The 25889-nt window shown below is 38.7% G+C and overlaps 1 protein-coding gene across 1 annotated transcript in view; it reads right to left on the reverse strand.

Moving 5' to 3' along the window:
• Nucleotides 1–21990, reverse strand: part of LOC137759029 (centrosomal protein of 78 kDa-like) — a 35067-nt gene extending 13077 nt beyond the window's left edge. The window contains 13 exon segments of the mRNA XM_068534951.1: nucleotides 5822–5957; nucleotides 9464–9575; nucleotides 9866–9930; nucleotides 10774–10777; nucleotides 11662–11771; nucleotides 14400–14574; nucleotides 16925–16948; nucleotides 16950–17029; nucleotides 18082–18154; nucleotides 18246–18418; nucleotides 21536–21589; nucleotides 21592–21639; nucleotides 21642–21990. Of these exon segments, the coding sequence (XP_068391052.1) occupies nucleotides 5822–5957; nucleotides 9464–9575; nucleotides 9866–9930; nucleotides 10774–10777; nucleotides 11662–11771; nucleotides 14400–14574; nucleotides 16925–16948; nucleotides 16950–17029; nucleotides 18082–18154; nucleotides 18246–18418; nucleotides 21536–21589; nucleotides 21592–21639; nucleotides 21642–21990 (1403 nt within the window).
• Between the last annotated feature and the right edge of the window lie 3899 nt (nucleotides 21991–25889).

A 25889-nucleotide genomic window follows, 5' to 3' on the forward strand; every position in this document is an offset into this window, starting at 1 on the left:
CTTCTGGACAGAATCTCATGGTGTCCTGAGGAATACTGAGGCAAAATTGAATTGATTTAAATAACTTTATTTCAAACAATGTTTATACTGATTACATTATTTTCAAGGTAAAGATTAAATATACCATTTTAACCATATTCAGTTTTTCAAACTTGTCCTATGCTAAGGAATTAGAAACATTCATTTTGTTCTTCATTAAAAAAATTCTACCTGAACACTACCCTTGGTGGTGATGCTGTACTTTTAGATGGCGGTATCTAAATTCTACATTTTTGAAACAGGAAGACAAGAGTACAGCCGTTTTGGAAAAGGACGAGGGAATGGCCATGAGCCAGTGGGGCTTGACAAGCCCAGTAAAACAAAGCACCTAAAAGCATAGGCTTCTGAGGCAATAACCAATGACCCACAGGAGTAAAGATTTGCTCTCTCTTTGTTCCACCGATGTATGTACATAGTTTCCAAAGAACAAAAGCGGGACTACAAAATCCTCCACCTAGCAGTCACCCAACTCCCAGTTGCCTGAAAGATACAGATAAAGGCCTGACACACATTCCTAAGTTGTTTTTACAGGAAGCAGGTGCCCACTAGATAAAAACTACTGACCACAAGAATATAGACCCCAGACAGGTTGAAACCAGAAGGTTGATGACGCTTGAAACTTCACCTTGATGCCAACCAGTCTGAGAACTGAGCACAAGCTGATCAGGCACCCTGCGGTCCCCTCCCTCGTACTGCCTTTAAAACCCTTTCTCTGAAAGTCCTCGGGGAGTTGGCACCTTTTTCTGCCTTCTCCCTTGCGCACAAGCTATCTCTTTCAATAAAAAGCTTTGCTTTCCTAAGAGTCTTGTGGGAGTGATATTCATTTCTATGGTATTGCTGTCCAAGAATCTGGAGAGGGTCCAGTAACATTTCCTTCATTTGGGATCTCTCATAGGTGAGCACACTGAATCTTCACTAAAAGGCTTGAGAATATATTTTTCATGTGCATAATCTTTTTCTGAGATTATAATCATATGTGATTATTTTAGTCATTGGGAAGTATGCTTGAGACCATGAGATATGATAGCTATGGAGTTGCCTGACAACACGTGATTTATTAATTAATCAGGAATTCAGCAAAGTGCTTCCTTTCATGATTTTTCCACTGGTTCCCAGGCCCTTCTTCACCCTCACATGCACTCAATCTGGCCTCACGTGAGTTTCTGGGGTTCCAGTTGAATCAATTTTCTGCAGAAGTAGGACTCTAGCCATACATACATACCTCTATCATCAAACACCATTCAGTGTCATGTGACCTTAATTCTATGTGTAAACCTATAAAACATATATAAGCAAATATATAAATATATAATATATAAATGTATAGACATTAATTTATATATAAATTGTTTTATATATAAATCTGCAAATAAATATTAAAATGTAAACTTATATTCCTGTATATCCTATCCTGAATAATTTCAAATGGTGTGAGGCAAGAAAGGTCCCTTGGCCTTTGCCTATCTCTTCATAATGGCTCCTTTTAAATCTGTGCTCTTTACTTCTAATGACTTAAGATCTGCTTTATGGAACAGCTTAGACCAGGTGGAGACAAGTAAGCAGTATGGTTGGGGAGACAATATCACATTTTATAAATAAGAAATAAGAAAAAATACACGATGGAAAACAGATCTCAGACGGGCACTTGCTGCTATGTACCTAAAAAGAAGGGCAATTGTAACATATCAAATTTCAGTTAAAAACATTGAAACTCTATGCACGAAAGCTATCCAAATAAGGAACAGTTGTTTCACTTCTAATTATAATCTTGAAAATGCATATAAAAAAAAATATATATATATATATTTACACACACATACATATAAGATTGTTAAATATATATAAATGTTTCAAAAGAAACATGTAAGGACAAAAGAGGATAGTGGCTTCTATAAAAGAGTGGAAACTTAGAAACCCCTAGATGAGACTTTCAATATCCACACGGAACATTTTGTGTTGCAACTCTTAAAAAGTTACATACATAACTCTTCATTGGCCAGTTGTTAAATTCCAGTTTTATTCATGATATGACAAGTAATCAGTTATTTAAATATTTTAGTCTATGTCTAATAACCATTTTTTGTTGTTGTTTTATTTTAAGGTAGTGTGTAGTTAGAGGATATGAAAGAGGAGTGGCGTTTTGAGTAGTTTATAAAAACAAAATTGGCTTTCTAGTGCTGGTTGGGTTGATAAATGTTAGTATCTTTGCTTCTGAAACTTCTCTATTAACGGAAAACTCAGTGATATATTCTGTTTTTCAAAGGTGAATTAGGGAGCATGTGATAAAACAACAACAACAACAAAGAACTTTTGCTTGAGACCAAATAAAAAGCATCAGAATTACCAAATAATTTGAATTCAAAGTGTGATGGCTTTGTTTTGATGGAGATGTTTCACAGAGAGTTCCCTTGTGGTGGTTTGATTTCTCTAACTTGATAATTACTTGGTGTCCCAGGGAGACTATTTATTAAAAATAGGTCAGTTTAAAAGCATAGGGGCTGAACAAAGATTTAAATTAACTCTCATAGAACATGAGGGGAAAAAAAGGCTTTACAGCAGACTTGTTTTCTTTACTTAACAACTTCCTGGAGCTGGGAGCCCTGCCAGTTAAACCCCTGCCCTGGACATGTCAAGGGACTTGTTAGAGCACTACAGTGTAACAATAAAAAGTTATAATTAAATAGAGGAAATTACAAGCACTTGCCTCTGTAGTTTGGATCCCAGGAGAAGAGCTTGTTTAAACATCCCTTGGGCTTCTGACTCAGCTCTCCCTGCATTCTGGACATTAATGAAGCCCCAGGTTCACTTAAGGGGAACTTGACAACAGTGCAATCAAAGAGAAACTTTGAGGAAAAGTTTTAGGTTTCTCTGGGATCAGATAGATGCCATTCTTCACGCACAAGGCATGGGCCATTTGCCTATCATTAAACACATTGTGTCTGTGTTTACAAGTGTATTGGGAGTGGGAGGATAATAGTGTATTCATTAATTTGAAGTAGTAGAACAGCAAAATGAGCTCTCCTTGGTGCCTGTGGGATCATTTAACTCCTATGCTCATGCCTCATGAGGCCCTTCTGCACATGATGATTAACCACTGGAATAAATTGATCATTCCAAGTACAAACTCTTTTCCCTGACATACCACTTATTTCATTATCTTGAAGACGTTAACTCCAGACTCATAACTTAGCTTTATTTTAATATTTTGACTATGTCACAGCATTTGTGGTAAAACTGTCACTGAGCTAAAAATATAAGTGGGTATTTTAATGGGTGTAGAAACACATGCTGTTCAACTCTCTTACTTCACAAGAGCTCTTGACTGTTTCAATTTTATACAAAATTTCACTTATTCATAAAGCCCAAGAACTGGGGCTAGAATATTCAAAAGCAAAAACCTATAAATGGTATCAATATGGTAAAACATTTAGTCGTCAGTGAAAGATACAAAAATTATAGGATAGACTGAATTGACTTATGTCAGCCTTCCTGTTAAAAAAAAAAATGTTTTATTATCTTGGAGGGATCGAGGGAGAAGATGGCAGAAGAGTAAGACGCGGAGATCACCTTCCTTCCCACAGATACAGTAGAAATACATCTACACGCGGAACTGTTCCTACAGAACGCCCACTGAACACTGGCAGAAGACGTCAGACCTCCCAAAAGGCAAGAAGCTCCCCACGTACTTGGCCGTGTGGATGAAAGGCTCTTGGTGCTCCAGCCAGGCATCAGGGCTGTGCCTCTGAGGTGGGAGAGCCAACTTCAGGACACTGGTCCACAAGAGACCTCCCAGCTCCACGTAATACCAAACGGCAAAAATCTCTCAGAGATCTCCATCTCAACATCAAGACCCAGCTTCACTCAACGACCAGCAAGCTACAGTGCTGGACACCCTATGCCAAACAACTAGCAAGACAGGAACACAGCCCCATCCATTAGCAGAGAGGCTGCCTAAAATCATAATAAGGCCACAGACACCCCAAAACACACCACCAGACGTGGACGTGCCCACCAGAAAGACAAGATCCAGCCTCATCCACCAGAACTCAGGCACTAGTTCCCTCCACCAGGAAGCCTACACAACCCACTGAACCAACCTTAGCCACTGGGGACAGATACCAAAAACAACGGGAACTACGAACCTGCAGCCTGTGAAAAGGAGACCCCAAACACAGTAAGATAAGCAAAATGAGACGACAGAAAAACACACAGCAGATGAAGGAGCAGGGTCAAAACCCACCAGACCTAACAAATGAAGAGGAAATAGGTAGTCTACCTGAAAAAGAATTCAGAATAATGATAGTAAGGACGATCCAAAATCTTGGAAACAGAATAGACAAAATGCAGGAAACATTTAACAAGGACGTAGAGGAACTAAAGAGGAACCAAGCAACGATGAAAAACACAATAAATGAAATTAAAAATACTCTAGATGGGATCAATAGCAGAATAACTGAGGCAGAAGAAAGGATAAGTGACCTGGAAGAGAAAATGGTGGAAATAACTACTGCAGAGCAGGATAAAGAAAAAAGAATGAAAAGAACTGAGGACAGTCTCAGAGACCTCTGGGACAACATTAAACGCACCAACATTCGAATTATAGGGGTCCCAGAAGAAGAAGAGAAAAAGAAAGGGACTGAGAAAATATTTGAAGAGATTATAGTTGAAAACTTCCCTAATATGGGAAAGGAAATAGTTAATCAAGTCCTGGAAGCACAGAGAGTCCCATACAGGATAAGTCCAAGGAGAAACACGCCAAGACACATATTAATCAAACTGTCAAAAATTAAATATAAAGAAAACATAATGAAAAGCAGCAAGGGAAAAACAACAAATAACACACAAGGGAATCCCCCTAAGGTTAACATCTGCTCTTTCAGCAGAAACTCTGCAAGCCAGAAGGGAGTGGCAGGACACACTTAAAGTGATGAAGGAGAAAAACCTACAGCCAAGATTACTCTACCCAGCAAGGATCTCATTCAGATGTGATGGAGAAATTAAAACCTTTACAGATAAGCAAAAGCTGAGAGAGTTCAGCACCACCAAACCAGCTTTACAACAAATGCTAAAGGAACTTCTCTAGGCAAGAAACACAAGAGAAGGAAAACACCTACAATATCAAGTACTATTTAAAATCAGTTCTCTTGTTTTCTTAAGCAATTGTTAACCCCCAATTTCGTGAATACTACCAAGTAAGTCACTTGAAAATCATCTAGAGCAATCTATTTCACTTAGCAAGTCTAAAGCTATAGTTCAACAATTTTATTTACAGTTCTATGACAAAAATTACTATGAACAGCTATCCCCTGGATAAGTAATCAGGTAAAGCTAGTTTGACTCACTAAATCTGATTTACTGAGTTAATAAGCCAGTTGATTTAGAATAGGTCTAATGCATATTTCTCATCCATTCTGCATTAAACTATTTCCCATGCCTAAAATGTCTTTTTTCCCATTCGTACATATCCGAATTCCTACTTCTGTGCTGTAGGGCTTGGCTCAACTACACCTGCCTTTAGTGAAACTTTTTTCACCTGCACAATTGGTGATAATTTTTAGTCTCCTCAAGACTCCCACGGCGTTACCTCTGTTGTGACACTTGAGAAACAACCTGACACTCCCAATTACTTTTTGTTTTTCTTCCTTAGGGGCTCATTAGGCAGAAGCCATGTGTGAGTTATCTTTTTTCCTCTATAGAAAGCACCAGAACCGCCCACGTAATGGAAGTTCCAAAATAAAGAATTCTGAACGACTGAAAAAGACAGGGAATGCAAACACGTTACCTGTTGCTTTTTGCACGTTCTGCAGTATGGCACAGCCGGAAACCAGACACACCAGGTGGTAGAGGTTCAGGAGCATAACATTCTTTACCAGCAGAGTGTTTCCTTCCATTACTTACAGGTTTCTTTGTGGCCAAGCCTATGTTTGAGAAAGCATGAAAAGAAGGAATCAAGATGCACCAAAGGTCTCCAGAGCAACTGTCACACGTGTACACTTTGAAAGGAACCAAACAGGCACTTGACAATGATGGCAAGGCCACTAAAAAGAGGATCGTTTTGTACAAAGGTTTTACATAAGCCAGCATTTTAAAAAAATATAAGTTCTCTACAGTAACAAGTTATTTTAACTAAAACAAAAGTATTGAGATGTGCAGAAATGCAAAAATCAATTTTTAAAAAATCCCAAAGTATGATACATTTTATGTATCATGCAGAAACACTCAAGTTTATTGAATCTTTGAACACCTTTGGCATTTCTGAATCTCAAGGACAGAGAAACACAGATACACCCATGACTTTTGCCAAACAGAATCTTCAGAATTAGACCAAAATTTCAATTTAAGATGAATTTTTCTATGTAAAAACAATAAAAGTTATAAGACTGAAAGTTGCTGGGTGGTAGGTGAGTCAATGTTACTCTCCTATAAGCCTGTCAACCTTCACTTTTCCTTTGATTTCGTATAGAAAACACACACAAAAAAACAAATGAAACCCACTGGATTAAAGAGTGAAATGTGGAGACTTATCCTATATTTCAGTAGTAAAGAGGCAAGTATCTTTATATGAAATATTTGGTTGCAAAAACTAGACCTACGTGTTAATATTTTATTTAGAACAAGCCATATATTAAAATTCACATTTAAATATTAAATTTGAATTTCCTGAAAAAAAAATCATAGGTTAAAATGGTTATATTTATCCTTCAAATCTACTATATTTTATGTTATTTTATTTATTTATTTTAATAGACCTGTATTGGAGTATAATTGCTTCACAATTCTGCATTAGTTTCTGTTGCACAACAAAGCGAATCAGCCATATGCATACACATGTCCCCATATCCCCTCCCTCTTGAGCCTCCCTCCCACCCTCCCTATCCCACCCCTCTAAGTCATCGCAAAGCACCGAGCTGATCTCCCTGTGCTATGCTGCTGCTTTCTACTACATTTTAGCAGCATTAGGATGGAGTGTAAAATAGAGTGTATGTGGTAATATAGGATAAATATTTCATAGAGTGTAGCTTATTGATAATCACCACATGAACCTGTGTGATTTACATGCCTCTTAAAAATATATAGGAGCTCAGTTCATTTTGTGCTATTTTATTGTGTTTTTTAACTTAATTACCCTCAAAAAAAAATGTTTGTATGCATGTGGTTTGTATGTGTATACCCTTCCTTTACTTTCAGAAACTAATGCAAATATATTTGTATTAAAAATTTTTTTAATTACACTTTTCTTGTTAGAATATAAAAAAATTTCTAATAAAAGATCCCATTTTTTTTAGGCATACATAATTACAACATAAATGTGACACAATTCACACCATTATTTCACCCCTATACTCACCTGGATCTAAGTGTATACCCAGATATTGATTGGGCTTACCTCTGTGTCTCCAAATAACTGAGGCAAATACAAAAAAAAGCCCAAGAAATAAAATTACTCTTAAAATAGCTCAACGAGCTTGTATACTTCAGTTACATTTCCACCTTGTTTAATCACGCTAAATAAAAAAAAAAATTTTAATTGTTTTATTCTCATTCCATGATGCCCTATTATATACCACCAGGTACTAATATTGTAGAATTCCTAATATGTTTTACATATACATGTTTTATTTATATATATTTCCATTTCTAATATTATAGAAAAAGTCAACTTAGCTACTTTAAGAATGCTTTACATATGATATAAATTTTTAATAATAGTATGTAATTAGTGTGATATCACAAATCTTAACTTCTTTGTATGTACTATTTGATTATTAAAATATCACTATCTTGAAATAACAATTGGCAGACAAATCATAAGCTTTTTTTTGACTTAATAAACACTCTTAACGACTTCTATTTAATACACTATTGCCCAAGCAAGTTGATTAACAGAGAATCAAAAACATACATCTTCAAGTAGAAAAAAAAAAGCTGTATCTATGAAGATGTTTACAATAGTTTATTATAGGTTATTTCCAATATTTCACCAATATGAAAAATTGACCAACTCAATGAAACCTTGTGAATACAATGTTAAAACAGTGTAACTATGAATCATAAAATTTAAATTTAATATGAAATGATAAGAATGGCTAATTATATCGAAGCTATGTGGAATTATGTTTGTAGATAACAGGAAGAGAAAACGAAAATGTAAATATTGCTTGATAGGATAATGAGATTACAGGTGATCTTTTAAATGTTTCATTGTTATGCTAATACAATACCTTTATAAAACCTAAAAATCTTCAAACAACACATTTTTTAAAAATTGTGGTAAAATACACAAAACAGAAAATTTATCATTTTAACCATTTTGAAGTGGACAGTTCAGTGATATTAAGTCAACAAATTTTCAAAATTTTCAGATGGCACCTGAATAAAAGATGTGTTGTCCATTGGTGATTTTAATGTATGTGGTATATAACTAAAGTCACCACAAAACTTCTTCTGGGAAATTGGCAGATCATAAACATAAAAAATGTATTTTGCTTTATATTAAACCTTATTGTTTTACTGTTTCAAAATTCAACTTTACTCACAAGGAAGAGTCAGTTTCATATTAGATTTGGTTTAACAAGTGCTGCTCCTGCTATTCATTCTTATCACCAAAAAAGGAAAAGACTATTTGTGACTAACGATAATATGTTCCAGAAAATTAAAAGTTAAGGTCTCTTAGAAACAATACAAACATTATCAGAAGTGAATTATAGCAAATTTATATATTCAGGAGAATGTGAAACTTATACCATTTATTGTTAAAGTGTTTTAAAAGCTTTTTATTACATTTGGTAACAAAATTATAGGCTTAGTTGTAAAATCCTGGGTTAACTATCATTTGGAAAATTAAATATACATTACAGTAAACATTTAGAAAATGTTTTTCTAAAATGTTCCATCTAGGTCAATCAACTTGTCTGTACAAGTCTTTTATAAAGATAATACATATTTCAACTTTTTTTTTATCATTGAGAGAAACAAGATATTGCCTGACTCAAAAATTTCAGCAAGAATTTCTAAGAAAGAAGCAGGGAACAATGGGAAGGTTGGAACTGGGAAGAAATTTTGCTTCTTATAGCACAAAAGGTAATTCTTCATATAAAAAAACAAAATCATCCCTCAAAAGCACCACTACTAAAATTATCATCAAAGTGCACCCCAAATTTCAATTGCAAAGTATTAGAAGTAATCATCAACCAGGAAATATTTTCAAAATAACAAACTTTTTATGAAATCCAGACAATAATGTTGGTTAATATTAACATCTCTTTAAATTCATTTATTATATCTGTATTCTACAAATTCTCATAAGTATCAAAATAATTATAGGCCTCCTAATATGCATGTGGTTAATATTGGTTGTTTTAATTTTAGCACACTGGAAAACATAAGGGGCATAAGTTCTAGTAGCGTTAAAAAAAAGAGTTACCAATTCTAATAGTAGCTTTTCCTTTACGACCACTTCCCAAAATTATAGTTCTCTTTTTCTGTCTAGCAGCTTTGGATGGTTCCTTCACCGATGGAGAAGTTATCTGCTGGTACTGAGACAGAAATGATAAATATGCCATTTAAGCTACAGGTAATTTATGAGGGTTTGATCTTAATTGGAAAATAAGATATTTTAAGTTAATAAAAGGTTTTCAATCTGCATTTCTGGGAACCTAAATTAAAGCATCACATGACATTTTCAAAAACAGAAAAGCCATTTCATTTGACTAAAACCTTAGTTTTAAGATGGCAGAAAGTACCTTGATAATTTTCTTTTAAGAAAGAAAGAAAAACAAGACATTAAAGAGAAATTCTTCCAAGAGAACTAAAACATGTTACATACCTCTGACTTGGCACTCCTTCCATTCTGGAGACCTTTATTGATAACTGCTTTCATCACAGAATGATCTAAAGTAAAATAAATTGAAACTAGAGTAATTATTTCCCAATGAGTGGCTATTTCCATTTAAAACCAAAAGCCAACTAATTATTGTTTTTCCCATAAAATTAAATACACTTATTTCCCCCTTTGTGTATTCTAATTTCTTCCTCAAAAACCTAAGATGCCATCTTGCAGACTGCCCCCAGTGGCTACTATTTTGGCAGGAGCAGAGGTCAACTTTAAACATTTTGCATCTAAGGTGGCTTTGGATACCTCTGGATAGAAAGTACAGTCTGAGCACTGTCCAGACACTTAGATACCTAAAGCGCATCTAAGATAACAAACCAAAGTCCTGATATTCCCTCAAAAGCTGCTCCTCCCATCAGCTCCCTTCTTCTAAGTGATACCACCCAGTTGTACACATAATCATCAACGACTTGTCTCCTTGTTACTACTTCCTTCATACCTCACATCTAATATATCTGCAAGTCTTGTTAGCTACACCCTCAAAACACAGCCTGAATTCAACCACTTTTCACTTGCTCCAAACTTCCAGCCTAAGCGAAGCCATAAACATCTCTTATTTGGACCACTGTGATAGTCTCCTAACTGGTCTCCCTGTTTCTCTTCTTTATCCCCACAAGTCTATTCTCTATACCAGGTCACCTTATTCAGATACTATTTGGATCATGCCTTTTTCCAGTTCAAAACCCTCTACTCATTTAGAATAATCCACATCTTTACTCTGGCCTTCAAGACTTTACAAGATCAGACCCCTGGCTAGCTCCTTGACCTCATGTCATACCACACTCTTCTTCACTCAGTACTCTGGTCATGTTGGCCTCCTTGCTTTCCCTTAAATACTCCACCCACCTACATGCCTGCATACGCATTGCCTCCTTGTCCTGGAATGTGCTTACCCCAGATCTTCCACGGCTTGCTCCTCTCTTCATTCAGGTCTCCGTTCAGATGCCACTTCTCCAGTGAAGCCGTCCCCTAACAAACCTATCCAATGGAGTCCTACCTGCCCCTCCTCACTCTCCTTACATTACAATATTTCTGCACTTCCTACTGTCTAAAATTATATTACTTATCTGTTTACTCATTTCTATCTGAACTTCTTCACTAGAATGTAAGCTCCACGAGGGCAAGACTTTTGTCTGTCTGGTTCACTACTTTATCCCTAGTGCCTAAACCCGTATCTGGCACACAGAAGGTATTAAAAAAATTACTTGTGAAACTGACAAATGAATAATGTACTCCTTGCAAGAATTCACAGGTTACACAAGAAGGAAATAATGCTCTTGGTAGGAGCAGGCTTAGTATCTAGGTTCACCTCTATTCAGAGTAGAGATAAGAACAATTTAAAGGTATAACTCACTTTAATTAGTACATTATCTGCTAAAAACATAAGGGAAGTGCAACATTATAAAAGTACAGTTGACGCTTGAACAACATGGGTTTGAACCTCGCGGGTCCATTGACACACGGATATTTTTCAATAAATATGTACTATCGTCCTACATGAGCCAAGGTTGGTTGAATCCACAGATGCGGAACCACTGACTATAAACTTATACCCAGATTTTCAACTGCGTAGGGGTCGGCACCCCTGACCCCCACGTTGTTCAAGGGCCTACTGTATATGATGAGGAAAGTTCAACACATTAAGTTTTAAAAATTGTCAATACGTGAACAAATTCTTTTTGTTTTGCTATGTGTTTATCAATTAAAAAAAAAAGTGACCACATATCAACAAGTGGATTTTTTCTTATATCCAAAACGACCAGAGTTCTGTTGGTTTCAAGGGTCTTTAGTAAAGCCTTTGCTCCTTCAGTGGTGAGGCCACACTGCTGCAGGTCAAGTGCTTTCGATGAAAGACAAAAGGTCACTTGCTAACTCTATACAGATTTAACATATAGACAACTCTCATTTTCTCACATGTGGAAGAGGCCTGCACAAGACCAGCCATGGCAGGTTTGTAATTTTGGGTATGGAGAAAAACAGAAACGTATACGCACACACATAATGCATAATCCAATTTAAAAACCTCTTCTTGGAATGTTCATTGCAGCTCTATTTACAATAGCCAGGACATGGAAGCAACCTAAGTGTTCATCAACAGATGAATGGATAAAGAAGATGTGGCACATATACACAATGGAATATTACTCAGCCATAAAAAGAAACGAAATTGAGTTGTTTGTAGTGAGGTGGATGGACCTAGAGTCTGTCATACGGAGTGAAGTAAGTCAGAAAGAGAAAAAGAAATACCGTATGCTAACACATATATACAGAATTTTTTAAAAAAAATGGTTATGAAGAACCCAGGGGCAGGACAGGAATAAAGACGCAGACATAGAGAATGGACTTGAGGACACGGGGAGGGGGAAGGGGAAGATGGGACGAAGTGAGAGAGTGGCATGGACATATATACACTGCCAAATGTAAAATAGATAGCTAGTGGGAAGCAGCTGCATAGCACAGGGAGATCAGCTCGGTTCTTTGTGAACACCTAGAGGGGTGGGATAGGGAGGGTAGGAGGGAGACGCAAGAGGTAGGAGATATGGGTATATATAAATGTATAGCTGATTCACTATGTTACAAAGCAGAAACTAACACACCATTGTAAAGCAATTATACTCCAATAAAGAAAAAAAACAAAACAAAACAAACCTCTTCTTGGATGTGCAATGATAACCCTGCCTTTAGCACCAATAAATCATCCAACATACTTTACAATTACAGAACTGAAGAATAACTATATATAACCTATGAGCAAAAAACATCACAAAATGAATCTCAGTTCAGAATTAGCAAGGGCGGCAGTGGCAGTGTAAACCTCGCAAGCAAAAACTGGTGGAGCTCAGAAATGCACTGCATTCTTTTGATCATGATCTTGAGCTTCAAATCACACTTGAAACTAGTTAAAAGGGGAAAACAAAATAAAATAGAAGAAATGTAACAACTGTTAGTTTTAGAGCAAAAAAGACAAGTCTAAGAGGATACACAAAATAACAAATTCAAAGAATGTATGAACAGAGACTACATACTAAAAACCTATCATGAAAGTATGATGGTCAAGAACTCTCTGAGTAACAGGTCAGACAAAAACTAGAACAAATGATCATGAGTTCTAGTAGTTCTGGGGCTGAACAACCTACTCATTTAAACCAAAGGGATCATCACAAAAGCACAGGTATTAAAAAATATTACATGAAAGGAAACTATCATGAGTCTTTCTTTTAAGTGTTGTGTGGACCATCACATTAAAATAACCGGAGTCTTTCAACACCCCACAACACACAGAAATAGCAAGTCAGACATATGGATCTGACAGGATATGATACAACCCTTACAAACTCTTACTACAGAAGAATGGACACAGGGTGTAATTAACCAGCTAGCCAAATTAATACAAACAGCCGGTAAACCTCACGAGTAAATCAAATGAATACAAAATAAAACAAACTGTGGTTATTCTCCTATCAGATTAAACCAAGATTCTGTAACAAAAGCCTTTAAAATGTGTATACCTTTTTAATCCAATGACTCTCTAAGAATTTAACCAAAAGGAATAGTCAGAGATATAGGTAAGGACATATATCAGAGTATTATTTGTAACTGAAAAACTGGACATAGCTTATATACAAGAATGGATAAGCTATGTGTACTGTGGCATATTCATATAGTGGAACACTGAACAGTCCCAAAAAATGATGCAGTAGATGCAAATTTACTGACTTGCTAAAATGCTCATACTAAATTAACGGAAAAAAGTTATCAAATTTGGAGTAATCCCACTTGCATGAAAAAGGCAGAGGTACTCATTTTTGTAGTTTTACAGTTTTTTGAAAGTGCTACAAGCCAGTGTTTGTGAGAGGCAGGCTTCACATCCACTGTTGGGGTGGACTACAAATTGGCATAGCATTTCTGGGTGGTAATTTGGCAATGTGTATCGAAAGTCTTAAAAATATGTCACACTTAGTCATTCCACTTCTAGGACCTTATTCTACAGAGGTAATCCCAATGGACACACAGATGTATATACAACGTATTCACATTGTTTCTGACAGGGAAAAGCAAACTGTCTAAATCTAATTGCAAAGTATTGATTAAACTATGGGACATCAATACGATGGAATACTACATGATACATCATTAAGTGAAAAAAGCAGGAATATGAAATAGCAAGTATACTACAATTCTATTTTTGTAATCCCTAAGTGTACAAATATATTTATAGAAAAAAAAAAAGACTGAAAATATATACACCAAAATGAACAGTGATTATGTCTGGGTATTAAGATTACAGGTAATTGTCCTCTTGTTACTCTGTATTTTCTATAAAGAATATATGCAACTCTTAGAGAAAGTTTAAAAGCAACATAAAAGCTAACAGAAAAATGAGGCTTTAAAAAAAATCCTATCACAACAGTATCATGCTAAGCATATCTCATATTAAAAATTCAATACTTTCAATTTTAGAATTCACCTCTAAGCCATAAATCCTCACTAAGAGATTCTGCAAAAGCACTTGCACCCAGGTCACCAATGAGCATGTTGCAGTTCAGAGTGATGCGCCTCAAACCAGCCATACAGTCAAGATCAGGTCTCCTGGAATGAAGACTCTCAGCCCCGGTTTCTTCATGCCTTCTGGTAGTCTGATACTTCAAAGATTTAATGGGATGAAATTACGATGCTTGAATAAGGAAACAGTGTGTGCCTACTGAGTATGGCTTATTATGTCAGAGATTTACACACACACATATCAAGCATATATGCCAGGAGAATCAACCTGAGAAATTAAACAGTCAGTTCTGGTTTACGAGTCCAGCGACCCAGATTCTAGTCGGTCAGTGATTAGATTCCAGCCACTGGATGACCTGCTTTTGAACACTTACGTAAAGTTGGACAACTCAATTACAGTCTATGAATTATTTTCCTTACCTTCTAAGTCAGGGAATTGGTTCTAAATTCTATCGTTGCTGAGGCTCTAAATGTCATCATTCTGTCCTCCAATGGTCTCCAAACACCTGACTGGGCAACCCAAAGAAAACTTTTTAATATGCATCTTATTTATTAACAAATTATATACATGAAGTTCTATACATGTAATTTATGTACATTATAAACTACACAGATATTTTTTAAATGATACAAAGGTAAATAGGTTCTAATATTTTCTTTTCCTAACTCCTAAGGCATTATTTTATTTATTTTTTAAAAATATTTATTTATTTGTTTGTTTGTTCGTTTGGCTGTGCCGAGTCTTTAGTTGTGGCATGCCGGATATTTTAGTTGTGGCATGTGGGCTCTTAGTTACGGCGTGTATGTGGGATCTAGTTCCTTGAGCAGGGATCGAACCCAGGCCCCCTGCATTGGGAGCACACAGTCTTAACTGCTGGACTGCCAGGGAAGTCCCAGGCATTATTTTAAAAACTATATTTACAAAATGGATCTCACATGCTCCCTAGGGTATGCACACAAACTTTAGAGGCCTGGACTATGCAGAGCCAGTTTGATGTGCCTTGGGAAAATAATGGTTTAACATTTAACCACACGTATTGTCTTAAAGACATTCAATTCTCTTTTTTTTTTTTAATTAATTAATTAATTTATTTATTTTTGGCTATGTTGGGTCTTCGTTTCTGTGCTAGGGCTTTCTCTAGTTGTGGCAAGCGGGGGCCACTCTTCATCGCGGTGCGCGGGCCTCTCACTATCGCGGCCTCTCTTGTTGCGGAGCACAGGCTCCAGACGCGCAGGCTCAGTAGTTGTGGCTCACGGGCCCAGTTGCTCCGCGGCATGTGGGATCTTCCCGGACCAGGGCTCGAACCCGTGTCCCCTGCATCAGCAGGCGGACTCTCAACCACTGCGCCACCAGGGAAGCCCCAAGACATTCAATTCTTTATATTCATAAAATAAATTTTGGTAACAGGGAACACTGACTTTAAATGAAAACAGTCTTGTTACATTCTTGAAAAAATAAAAGACTCAAAGTGCCTTTGACACTCTAAAAGGAAAATCATCAGTGTCATTTTTCTATTAACAATAACTTATAAAAGCTCCAAGGAGAAATAACAGCAATCACTTACACAGTGCTTAGTATGTGCCAGGCACTATTTACACAAATGAGTTCATTTAAACCTCATAATGAGGCACAGACGTTAAGTGATTTGTCCATGGTCACTAGCTATGAAATGGGAGAAAGGGAATTTGAACCTAGGCCATTTGGCTTAGGCACCCAAGTTCTTGACTGTTTTCTACCCCAGGGGTCAATGGACTTGCCCTGTATAGGCTCAAAGAATTTTTCAATTTTTAAAATCTAAAATTTAAACATTTCCAGCTTTGTGGGCTATACAGTTTCTGTTGCAACTACCCTACCCCACTGGCATAGGGCGAAAGTAGCCACAACTACCATGGTAAACAATGGGTGCAACTATGTTCCAAAAAAAACTTTCTTTACAAAACCAGGTGCATTTTAGCAAGTCAGAACCAGGCTGGATCTGGCCCACCAGCCATAGTTTACCTATCCCTGATCTGTACCACCAACCTGTTAACAAGGCTTCATGTCAAAGTATTAAATAACTTTAGGCCTAAATACCGTGATTATAACCACTGTAAAGTTAAGGCATTATTTTAAAAACTGTATTTACAAATCGCTGATGTAGTGATTTTTATTAGTTTATAAACTACAGCAGCTAATAAACAGTTGATTTATTTAAGTCTTGAAGACTACAGTGGCCTAGTTTCTTCACAGTATCACAGTCAATGTTTTCAGTAACTAAAAATACATAAAAGTATTATTATGTATTATATATTAAATCTCTCATTTCTAAAATTAAGTGGACTATCTTTACTAAATGGTAGAATCCCAAACTAAACACTGGTCGTATTCTGTCAACAGAACGAAAGCTGCACTCACGTGTACCAAAAGACAAAACTTAACTGCCATCTGGGTCAATGTATTAATGTGCTTCAATCACATATGTTTTCATGAAAGTTTAAACATAAAATCACCTTTAAGATCTTGGCCATGTGATCTTGCTCCCTGCCATGTCGGATTACACCCCGTGAAGTGTACTGTCTTAAGAGTGATAGAGTTCTTTATACCTTGGCAAATAACTAAAAGGAAAAAAAAAACCACACACACAAGATGAAGAGCCTATACATTTGTAAATCTTGACTTATTTGCTTTTCTTGAGTCAACTGGAGGTTTATAGCCACAGTCTTAAAATCATTAACTACAATCTTCCCAAACAGGTAATTGACGAACTGATGCATTCGGAAACTTGTCAGTAACAAAGTGTTATTCCAGTTTACAGCAACAGTTTACGTCTATTTTGATACTAGAACTGAATACACTGAATACTGCAAACTTTATTCCCAACCACTCTTTAAAGTACTACATACCTTTTGAGACACAGGAAAAAAAAGAAACGCCTAAAAAGAATAAGATTTTTCCTATTTTCATTTCCAATGATATATCCCAATCTGGATTACCAATCAGCGATTTAAATGTCAACTATAAACCCGGTATTTTATTAGCTGCTATGCAGTATACTGGAGCAATAGAAGAGAGAGGACCTCAAACCCTCTGTTCCCTCAAACTGAAAGGCAGGCTTCCTGACCCCTCCAGACCACTACTGGACACAGGGAACACACTAATGTTTCAGGACCCCAACCAACAGTCACCTGCTTTGTGATTACTTCCATGACACACCCTCACCAACACCACTGAATTTGCTGCTCCTACGGGATGTTACATTTATTGCCTATTTTAACACATACCACAGTGCATTACAATTATGATTGCAGATACATGTTCTAACAATCTAAAGAGAATGATGACTTTTTTGCTCTTTACATCTTGCTATTTCCCTTCTCATAATATTTCTTGAAGAGAAACCATAAAAATATAAAGAAACACAAAAAACAGAAAATATAAAAAATGTGTGTTTTGTGGCTTAACACAAACGTAAGTAAAATTAGTTCTGACAGCATCCAGCATGACAAACTTCCATGGTACAAATGAGAATGGACCAAGGTTTGAGCAGGTACAGGAGACAATCCAGGCATGAACAACACCAAGAAAAGGTAGACAGGAAGTGACATGGTGTGTAGGAAATCACGAGACCAGTCTGATGGGAAGAGACTTAAAGAAGACTGAAACTCACTTTCTAAACCTCCATCTCCAATAGGACAATTCACAAGACACAGGTGCACCAAATTGGCTGATTTATTCAATCCCTTTAATGGGGAGAACAAGTTTAAACTTTTATTGGTTTAGTTTGCCCCAAAAGCGACTATCAAATGTTGGCAGGACACAATGAAGGCTTACCTTTGTTAACATAGTTAAGTCTCTCTCTCTCAGAACTAGCCCATTTAGTGCCAGGTTCCCTAGCGCACCCGACGCACTTACACAGCATTCATGAGCTTTACACAACTGGAAGGTCACACCTTTATTTCTTATCGCAGGAACACGACTTCTGTAAACTTTATTTCTGTCACAACCTAAACCAAAATTATTGTAAAATGAGTGATTTAAACGTTTTATCATCATTAAAAAGCATCTAAAAAATTTAAAAAAAAAAGCATCTGCTCTGTGCTAAGGATTAGAAATGACTCCTGCCCTTAAAGCCTTCACTAAGGAGGGACATGTGTAAACTCAAAATTTCAATCACATGAGATAAAGAACCATAACCTTTATGCACAGAGGTTCCTATGGAGGCAAAAAGTTATATCTGACGGCTTCATGATAACCCTGAAGTAGAATCTAGAAAGAAGAGACTATGCACAGTTGGAGTAGGAGGTGCATTAAATGCAGAGGGAGCACCCGTGCAAAGACACTCAAGCCTGACACCTGCTGGGCACTGTAAATACTGCAGGTGGGGATGACTAAAGGCCAGGGGTCCAAGTGTGAGAACAGACAGAAATGAAAATAGAGATGTTGGCCGAAGCAAGCCTGGGAGACAGCATGGCTTGTATCCCACAGGTGATGAGGCCTGGGGCTACCACTGGCTGAGTAAGGGTGCCTCCGTTGATTAGAAAAAGGCGCCCCGCTGCTGAAGGACCAATTAGATAAAGGGAGTGATCACAAAAAGCTCCCCTTCCTCAGGGCCAAAGAGAACCATGAGGCTTGGCTGAGCACAGTTCAGACTACACGCCTCTGCGCAGAGCACACGCTGGGCGGCTAGTATGCACTAACTCTGTGTGGGCAAGCCATTAGCAGCATTATTTTAAGCATATCTTTTTATGTTAGAAGATCACTCAACCCGAGTAGGCAGATGAACTTAGAGGAATGGAGCCCAGGAGCCGCGAAACCACCCAGGAGCTTCTGCCATAGTCCGGGCAAAATGGAATATGGATGAAGAAGCAAATTTAGGAGGAGGCCAAAATCTACAAGCTAGACCCACTGCATGCAAGACATAAAGAAAGGTCAGTGAAGGAACTCTGAAGAGAATGGGCTCTGCAATAAATTGTTCTTACATTCAATGTAAAATATTAGGCAAAATTAAGTACCCTGGCCTTTAAGGTCCCTTCCAGCTATAATTTCTTTTGATTTCTAACTTATTACTCTGGTTAAGTAAAGTCCCTTCAGAGGGACAGAACAGTTCCTACACCTGAATGGGATGCAAAGAATAATCTGACTTCTCTTCACCAGGGGATGAGTTGAACTGTCTTTGCAGAAGAGATAACAGATGGTGTGAACCCCAGATCCTAGAAAAGGGCCAGGCACACGGTAAGTATTCAGCTTTTTGAAAACAAATGAAAAATAATTTCCTCTCCTAGATCTTCACACCCTTCCTCTGCTGGCTATTTTCTCTCAGCTTATAAACATCCTCAAATATACCCACTTAAAAAACTCTCAGACCTATGATTCTTTGGATCTTCTTGTGGGTAACCTAAGTCTCTCCCATGCCTTCAAATACCTGTCCTCCCAAAAAGCCCAGATCTGTACCTTGGGCCCAGACACGTCTACCAGGCCCCTCTAAAGCACTGAGGATGAAGTAAGATCCTCTCCCCACCCCGATCCCTTCCTACTGTGCTCTGTATCTCACAAAAAGATGCAGCTGTAAACTGTCACCCACGCCTGCTGCCCTCCCTTTTCTAACTGGTCACCAGGTCTCATGCATTCTCTCTCGGATCTCCAAAATCCAGTCCAACCTTTTATAACTTAAGTGGGACCCTTAGATTACAATTCACCCTGCACCCAATCAACTGCCTTCCACATGGAGGTCCGAGTGAGTCTCTAAACCAGAAGTCCATCTCACTGTTCTTTAGGGTTTCCCACAGCCTTCAGGATAAACATCCAAACTTCTGACAGGACAAACAAGGCCCCTTTCTGTTGGGCCCCACTAGCTTTCCAGTATCAACTCTCATTTCTTTCCCAAACCCTGAGTTCCACTCCTGTACCTTAGTTTTGCCATATTTTCTTATGTTTCTCAAACTTTGACACACACTGCTCCCTCCTGCCACCCCAGGAGCTTCTACATATCCTTAGAATGGATGGCACCACCTCCAAGAAGCCTACCCTGAACTTTCCCTTCCAAGATTCTGTGCTCTGCAAAGGGGAAAGGTCGGGGGGAGGGATAAATTAGGAGTTTGGGATTAACACATACACACGACTACATATAAAATAGGTAATCAACAAGGACCTACTGCATAGCACAGGGAACTCTACTCCATATCCTGTAACAACCTGTATGGGAAAAGAATCTGAAAAAGAATGGATATACGTATAACTGAATCACTTTGCTGTACACCTGAAACTAACACAATACTGTAAATCAACTATCCTCCAATATAAAATAAAAATTAAATTAAAAAAAAAAAAAGATTCTGTGCTCTGCAGCACCAGAACTCACTTCTTCCAGAGCACTGACTACTGTGCTTGTGTTTACTTGCCGCCCAGTAGAAGGGGAGATGACCTAGGGCAGAAGCATCGTCTCCAGCAGCCGTTAGTTCTGACAAGTCATTCAAGGGCCAGGATACTTTACACACATAACCTGCTTAATTAATTCTAAGAACCCACAGAAAGAGTGGTTTTTAATGTCATTTTACAAGTGCGGGGATTGTAGTGCAAAAGAAACCTGCCCAGGCCACAGAGAGCATAAGCCCTGGAATTCAAACCCTAAGCTGCCTTCACACCGGTGCTCTTTCCACTATATGATACGACTATTGAAAAAAATTTTTTTTTTCCTGAGCCCTGTTTTAATGGAAAGGAAATGAAGCTGGGATATATCCATTTCCTAATCGCTTTGGTCTGTACCAGGCAAAAGTCATTCAACAGACCAGGTAACATCTGTGCAACAATTAACTTTGCTCCAAACTGTGCTAAGTGTTCTACATTGTAGAGTCTACAAGCATTAACAGAGTGAGTCCTTGTAACCGCCACAGAGAGTAGGTCTTGTTAAGCCCATGCTACAGATGAGAACACTGAGACCTAGAAGCCTTAAGGCACTCGGCCGGGGTCACCGAGCCGGCAGGAGTCCTAGGCCACACGCCCCGTCTAGTGCACGCACAGCCGGGCACTGGGCACCGGTTCTAGTGCCCACCTCCACCTTGCACCATCTAAAACCCCGCTTCGCAGCGCCCACACGAGAGCCCCTGGAAGCGGGAACTACAAACCCGTCTCGCCAAGCCGTGGCTGGAAGAAGCTCTGGATACAGATCAGGGGCAGAGGGTGCTCAGGAGCGGCGCCCATTCCAACCCGCGGAGGCGGTCGGCGTTAAGTCCAGCAGGCCCTCCCGCAGGGAAGCGCGCAAGGCGGGCAGAGGCACCGGGTCCTGTAGCGCGCACAGGTCCTCACAGCGCTGGAAGAAGTCGGCCGCGCTGTCGCAGCGCAACTTCACCGAGTGGTCATGGCCCGAGCGCGGCCTCGGGGACGCTGGCTGCGGACACGATGCCCACACCCGCCTGGGGGCCCCGGCTCGCCTCCCGGCCCCTCGGGAGCCCCCCGCCCGGTGGCTGCGGACGGTGGACCCCCGTCGCAGCCAGAAGACGCAGGGCCACGGGCCCCAGCTAGGCCGGCCCCTCGATGCCGCGCTCCCGCGCCCCCTCCCGCGCCTCCTTGCGCGCCGCATCGCCGGCCGTTGGCGCCTGTCTCATTGCCCTCCGCGCCGCGAGGCTGCGGTTCACGCCTGCGGGTGGCCCCGTGGGGGCGGGGCTCGTGGACGTCAGCACGCTCGCCATGCGTCCGCACGCAGCCCCACCTCCCATGGGGACCTGGCCTGAGGAGTAAACTAAATGTAAATGAATTAAACAGTACAATCAAAAGGCAGATATTGTCAAACTGAGTTTTAAAAAATGTTTTCTATAGGAGACACTCCTTGGATTCAAAGGTCTAATGTGTACAAAGTAAAAGGGTGAAAAAATATACATCATGCAAATAGAAACCATAAGAATGCTGAAGTGGCTATACTAATACCAGAAAAAATAGACTTTAAAACAAACCAAAAAGTTACTAGGTATGAAAAGGGACATTTTATGATAAAAAAAGGGAAGATACAAAAATTATTAACATATGTGCCCTGAATAAGATAAAACCAAAATACATGAAGAAGAAAATACCAAAATACGTGAAGAATTGAAGGAAGAAATAGATAATTCCACAACATTAGGTAGAGGCTTCAGTACTCCACGGTCAATAATGGATAGAACAATTAGGCAGAAGATCAACAAGGTTATAGAAGACTTGGAAAACGTTATGAATTAACAAGACCTAATAAATGTCTACAGAACACTCAACCGAATAGTAAAATACACATCCTTCTCAACATGTGAAATGTTTTCATAGATGACATGCTAGGCTATAAGACAAGAGATTGAAACCCATCTCAGCATCCTGGCCGTCAGCTCTCACTCCCAGCTCCACACCCCCATGTACTTCTTCATCACCACCCTGTCCTTTGTTGACATCTGTTTCACTTCCACCACGGTCCCAAAGATGCTGGTGAACATCCAGACACGGAGCAAATCCAACACTTATGCAGGCTGCATCACCCTGCAAAAAATACCAAGATGTATTTTTTCTTGGTTTTTGGAGGTATGGACACTTTTCTCATCACTGTGATGGCCTAAGACAGATTTGTGGCCATCTGTCACCCCCTGTACTACACAGTCATCATGAGTCCCTGGCTCTGTGGTCTGCTGGTTCTTGTGTCCTGGTTCATCAGCTTGTCATACTCCCTAATCCAGAGTCTCTTGACGTTGCGGCTGTCTTTCTGTACCAACTGGGTCATTCCACACTTTTAATGTGGACTTTCTCAGGCCCTCACACTTGCCTGCTCAGACACACTGGTCAATTACATCCTGCTATATATGGTGACTGGATTTCTTGGCATTGTTCCCTTCTCAGGGATCCTTTTCTCCTACACCTGAATTGTCTCCTCAATCCTGAGAATCCCTTCAGCTAATGGGAAACATAAGGCATTTTCTACCTGTGCCTCTCACCTGTCCGTGGTTTCTTTGTTCTATGGGGCAGGCCTTGGTGTGTATCTCAGTTCTGATTCATCTTCCTGGAGAGGCATGATTGACTCAGTGATGTACACTGTGGTCACCCCAATGCTGAACCCCTTCATCTACAGCCTGTGGAACAAGGACATCAAGAGGGCTCTACAAAAAGTTCTTGGGAGAACACTCTATATTCAGAGATGGGAACACTGGTCCAGGGCTTTTGAGTTGACAGTGGTAGCAGCAGTTAGCTAAAGAAATCCTGCCTCTTTTTAAAAATTTTTATTGAGGTATAGTTGATTTACAATGTTGTGTTAACTTCAAGTGTACGGCACAGTGAATTAGTTATACATATACATATATCCATTCTTTTTCAGATTCTTTTCCCATATAGGTCACCACAGAATATTGAATAGAGTCCCTGTGCTCTACAGTAAGTCCTTATTAGTTATCTACCTTATATATAGTAGTGTGTGTATGTTAATCCTAATCTCCCAATTTATCACTTCCCTCCACGTTTCCCCTTTGGTAACCATAAGTTTGATTTTGAGATCTGTGAGTCTGTTTCTGTTTTGTAAATACATTCATTTGTATCATTCTGTATTCGATTCCCCATATAAGCGATATCATACGATATTCGTCTTTCTCTGTCTGACTTACTTCACCTAGTAGGAAAATCTCTAGGTCCATCCATGCTGCTGCAAATGGCATTATTTTGTTCTTTTTTATGGCTGAATAATATTCCATTATATATATATATATATATATATATATATATATATATATATATATATATATATATATATATATATCTCACATCTTCTTTATCCATTCCTCTGTCAGTGGACATTTAGGTTGCTTCCATGTCCTGGCTATTGTAAATAGTGCTGCAATGAACATTGGAGTGCATGTATCTTTTCAAGTATGGTTTTCTCTGGATATTTGTCCAGGAGTGGGATTGCTGGATCATATGGTAGTTCTATATTTAGTTTTTTAAGGAATCTCCATACTGTTCTCCAAAATGGTTGTACCAATTTACATTCCCACCAGGAGGGTTCCCTTTTCTCTACACCCTCTACCACCAGAAATTCTGCCTCTTAATCACATCGAGTTTTGTTTCTCATACATCCTCCGTAAGTGACTTTGGTCAGAATTGCCTTGTGTATACTTTGTCTTAACCTCTTATGGTGATTGCTCTGTTAGCCTCAGTCCTGCTCTCTGCATCCCTCCTTTTACTTATCTATCACTGCACGTCAGGTTGGATTTCCAGTCCTGCAGGTTGATACCAGCCACTTCAAATACAGACTCAGAATCGTTGAGTAAGAATAGTGAAATAGTGCATTTTATCAATACCATTGCTAGTTCTTATCAAATTCATTTATTCGACAATACTTACTGAGCACCTTTGGTGTGCCAGGCTGATGCGAGTATCTGAATACAGAAGTGAAGGGGGAAAAAAGACAAAAATCTTTGCCCTCATAGAGCTTAAATTCTGGATCTCCGAGTTTATCAGATCATGCTATATGTCCAAACAGAAAATACACTGATGGATGAATTATTTATTTAGTTATTGGCAAGGTTGAACTCTTCTCCATATATTTAGTATATTTGCAAAATAAGCTACGAAAATGTGTCACTAGAGATAGAAAAACTGCATGGTCCAGAATATTAGAACTGATCAAGTGCTAGTAAGTTGTTGGCCCTAGTTGCCTCATTTTCAACGTGAATTTACCGAGGTTGAAGCACAAGATCCAGATGGTGATGAAATCTGGCTGAAAGGGGACATATCTTCAAGTATGGTGCCAGGGCAGAGTGCTGGATTACAATTCAGGAGGGTAGGAATTGAATCACAAAATTGCCACCCTCTAGGTACATGATGCTGAGCAGCTTCAAGGGATGCAGAATATCTTAAGACAACTGTATCTCTTGGTTAAGGTTTATTTTCATATCTACACGATAAGAAATTGGATGATGTGCTAAGTCTTTGGATGGTCGTGTTTGCCAAGGCACTGTAGGCAATGGCAAACATATACACATAAATATTCATCTCGGTAAAGAAGAATCTTTGTCTACTCTAGGATTGGAATCTGATGGAATCATCTTGCTACCAAGTAGTGTCCTTGAAAAATATCACCATTTTGGAGAACAATAATGGGCTTCCAAAAGGGGGGCCCACCTCCCCCTTTAGTTCCTTTAATCTCTAGGCTTTGAGACTGAAATCAGGCTTGGTTCTGGAAACTGCGAAAAGAAGCATGATTTTCAATCGTGGCAACTCACTTCTGCCTTTTGCTGAATTGCTCTTGATATTTTTGGTTATCTAAATCACACAATGCTCTTGATGTGTGCTCACCTACGATCTTACCATTCCAGATTTGTTGCCTTGACTCTCACTGTTAACGCTGTCATTTGAGTTTAGAACTCGAGTTACTTGTCAACATAATTTAAAACTGCTGCCTCAGTATGTAGGTTAGCTTACCAGACCATATTCAAAACCCAAAGAATTGCAAAGTTGGAACAACAGTGAAAATTT

Source organism: Eschrichtius robustus, chromosome 2 (genome assembly GCF_028021215.1).
Source record: "Eschrichtius robustus isolate mEscRob2 chromosome 2, mEscRob2.pri, whole genome shotgun sequence".
Taxonomy (NCBI): Eukaryota; Metazoa; Chordata; class Mammalia; order Artiodactyla; family Eschrichtiidae; genus Eschrichtius; species Eschrichtius robustus.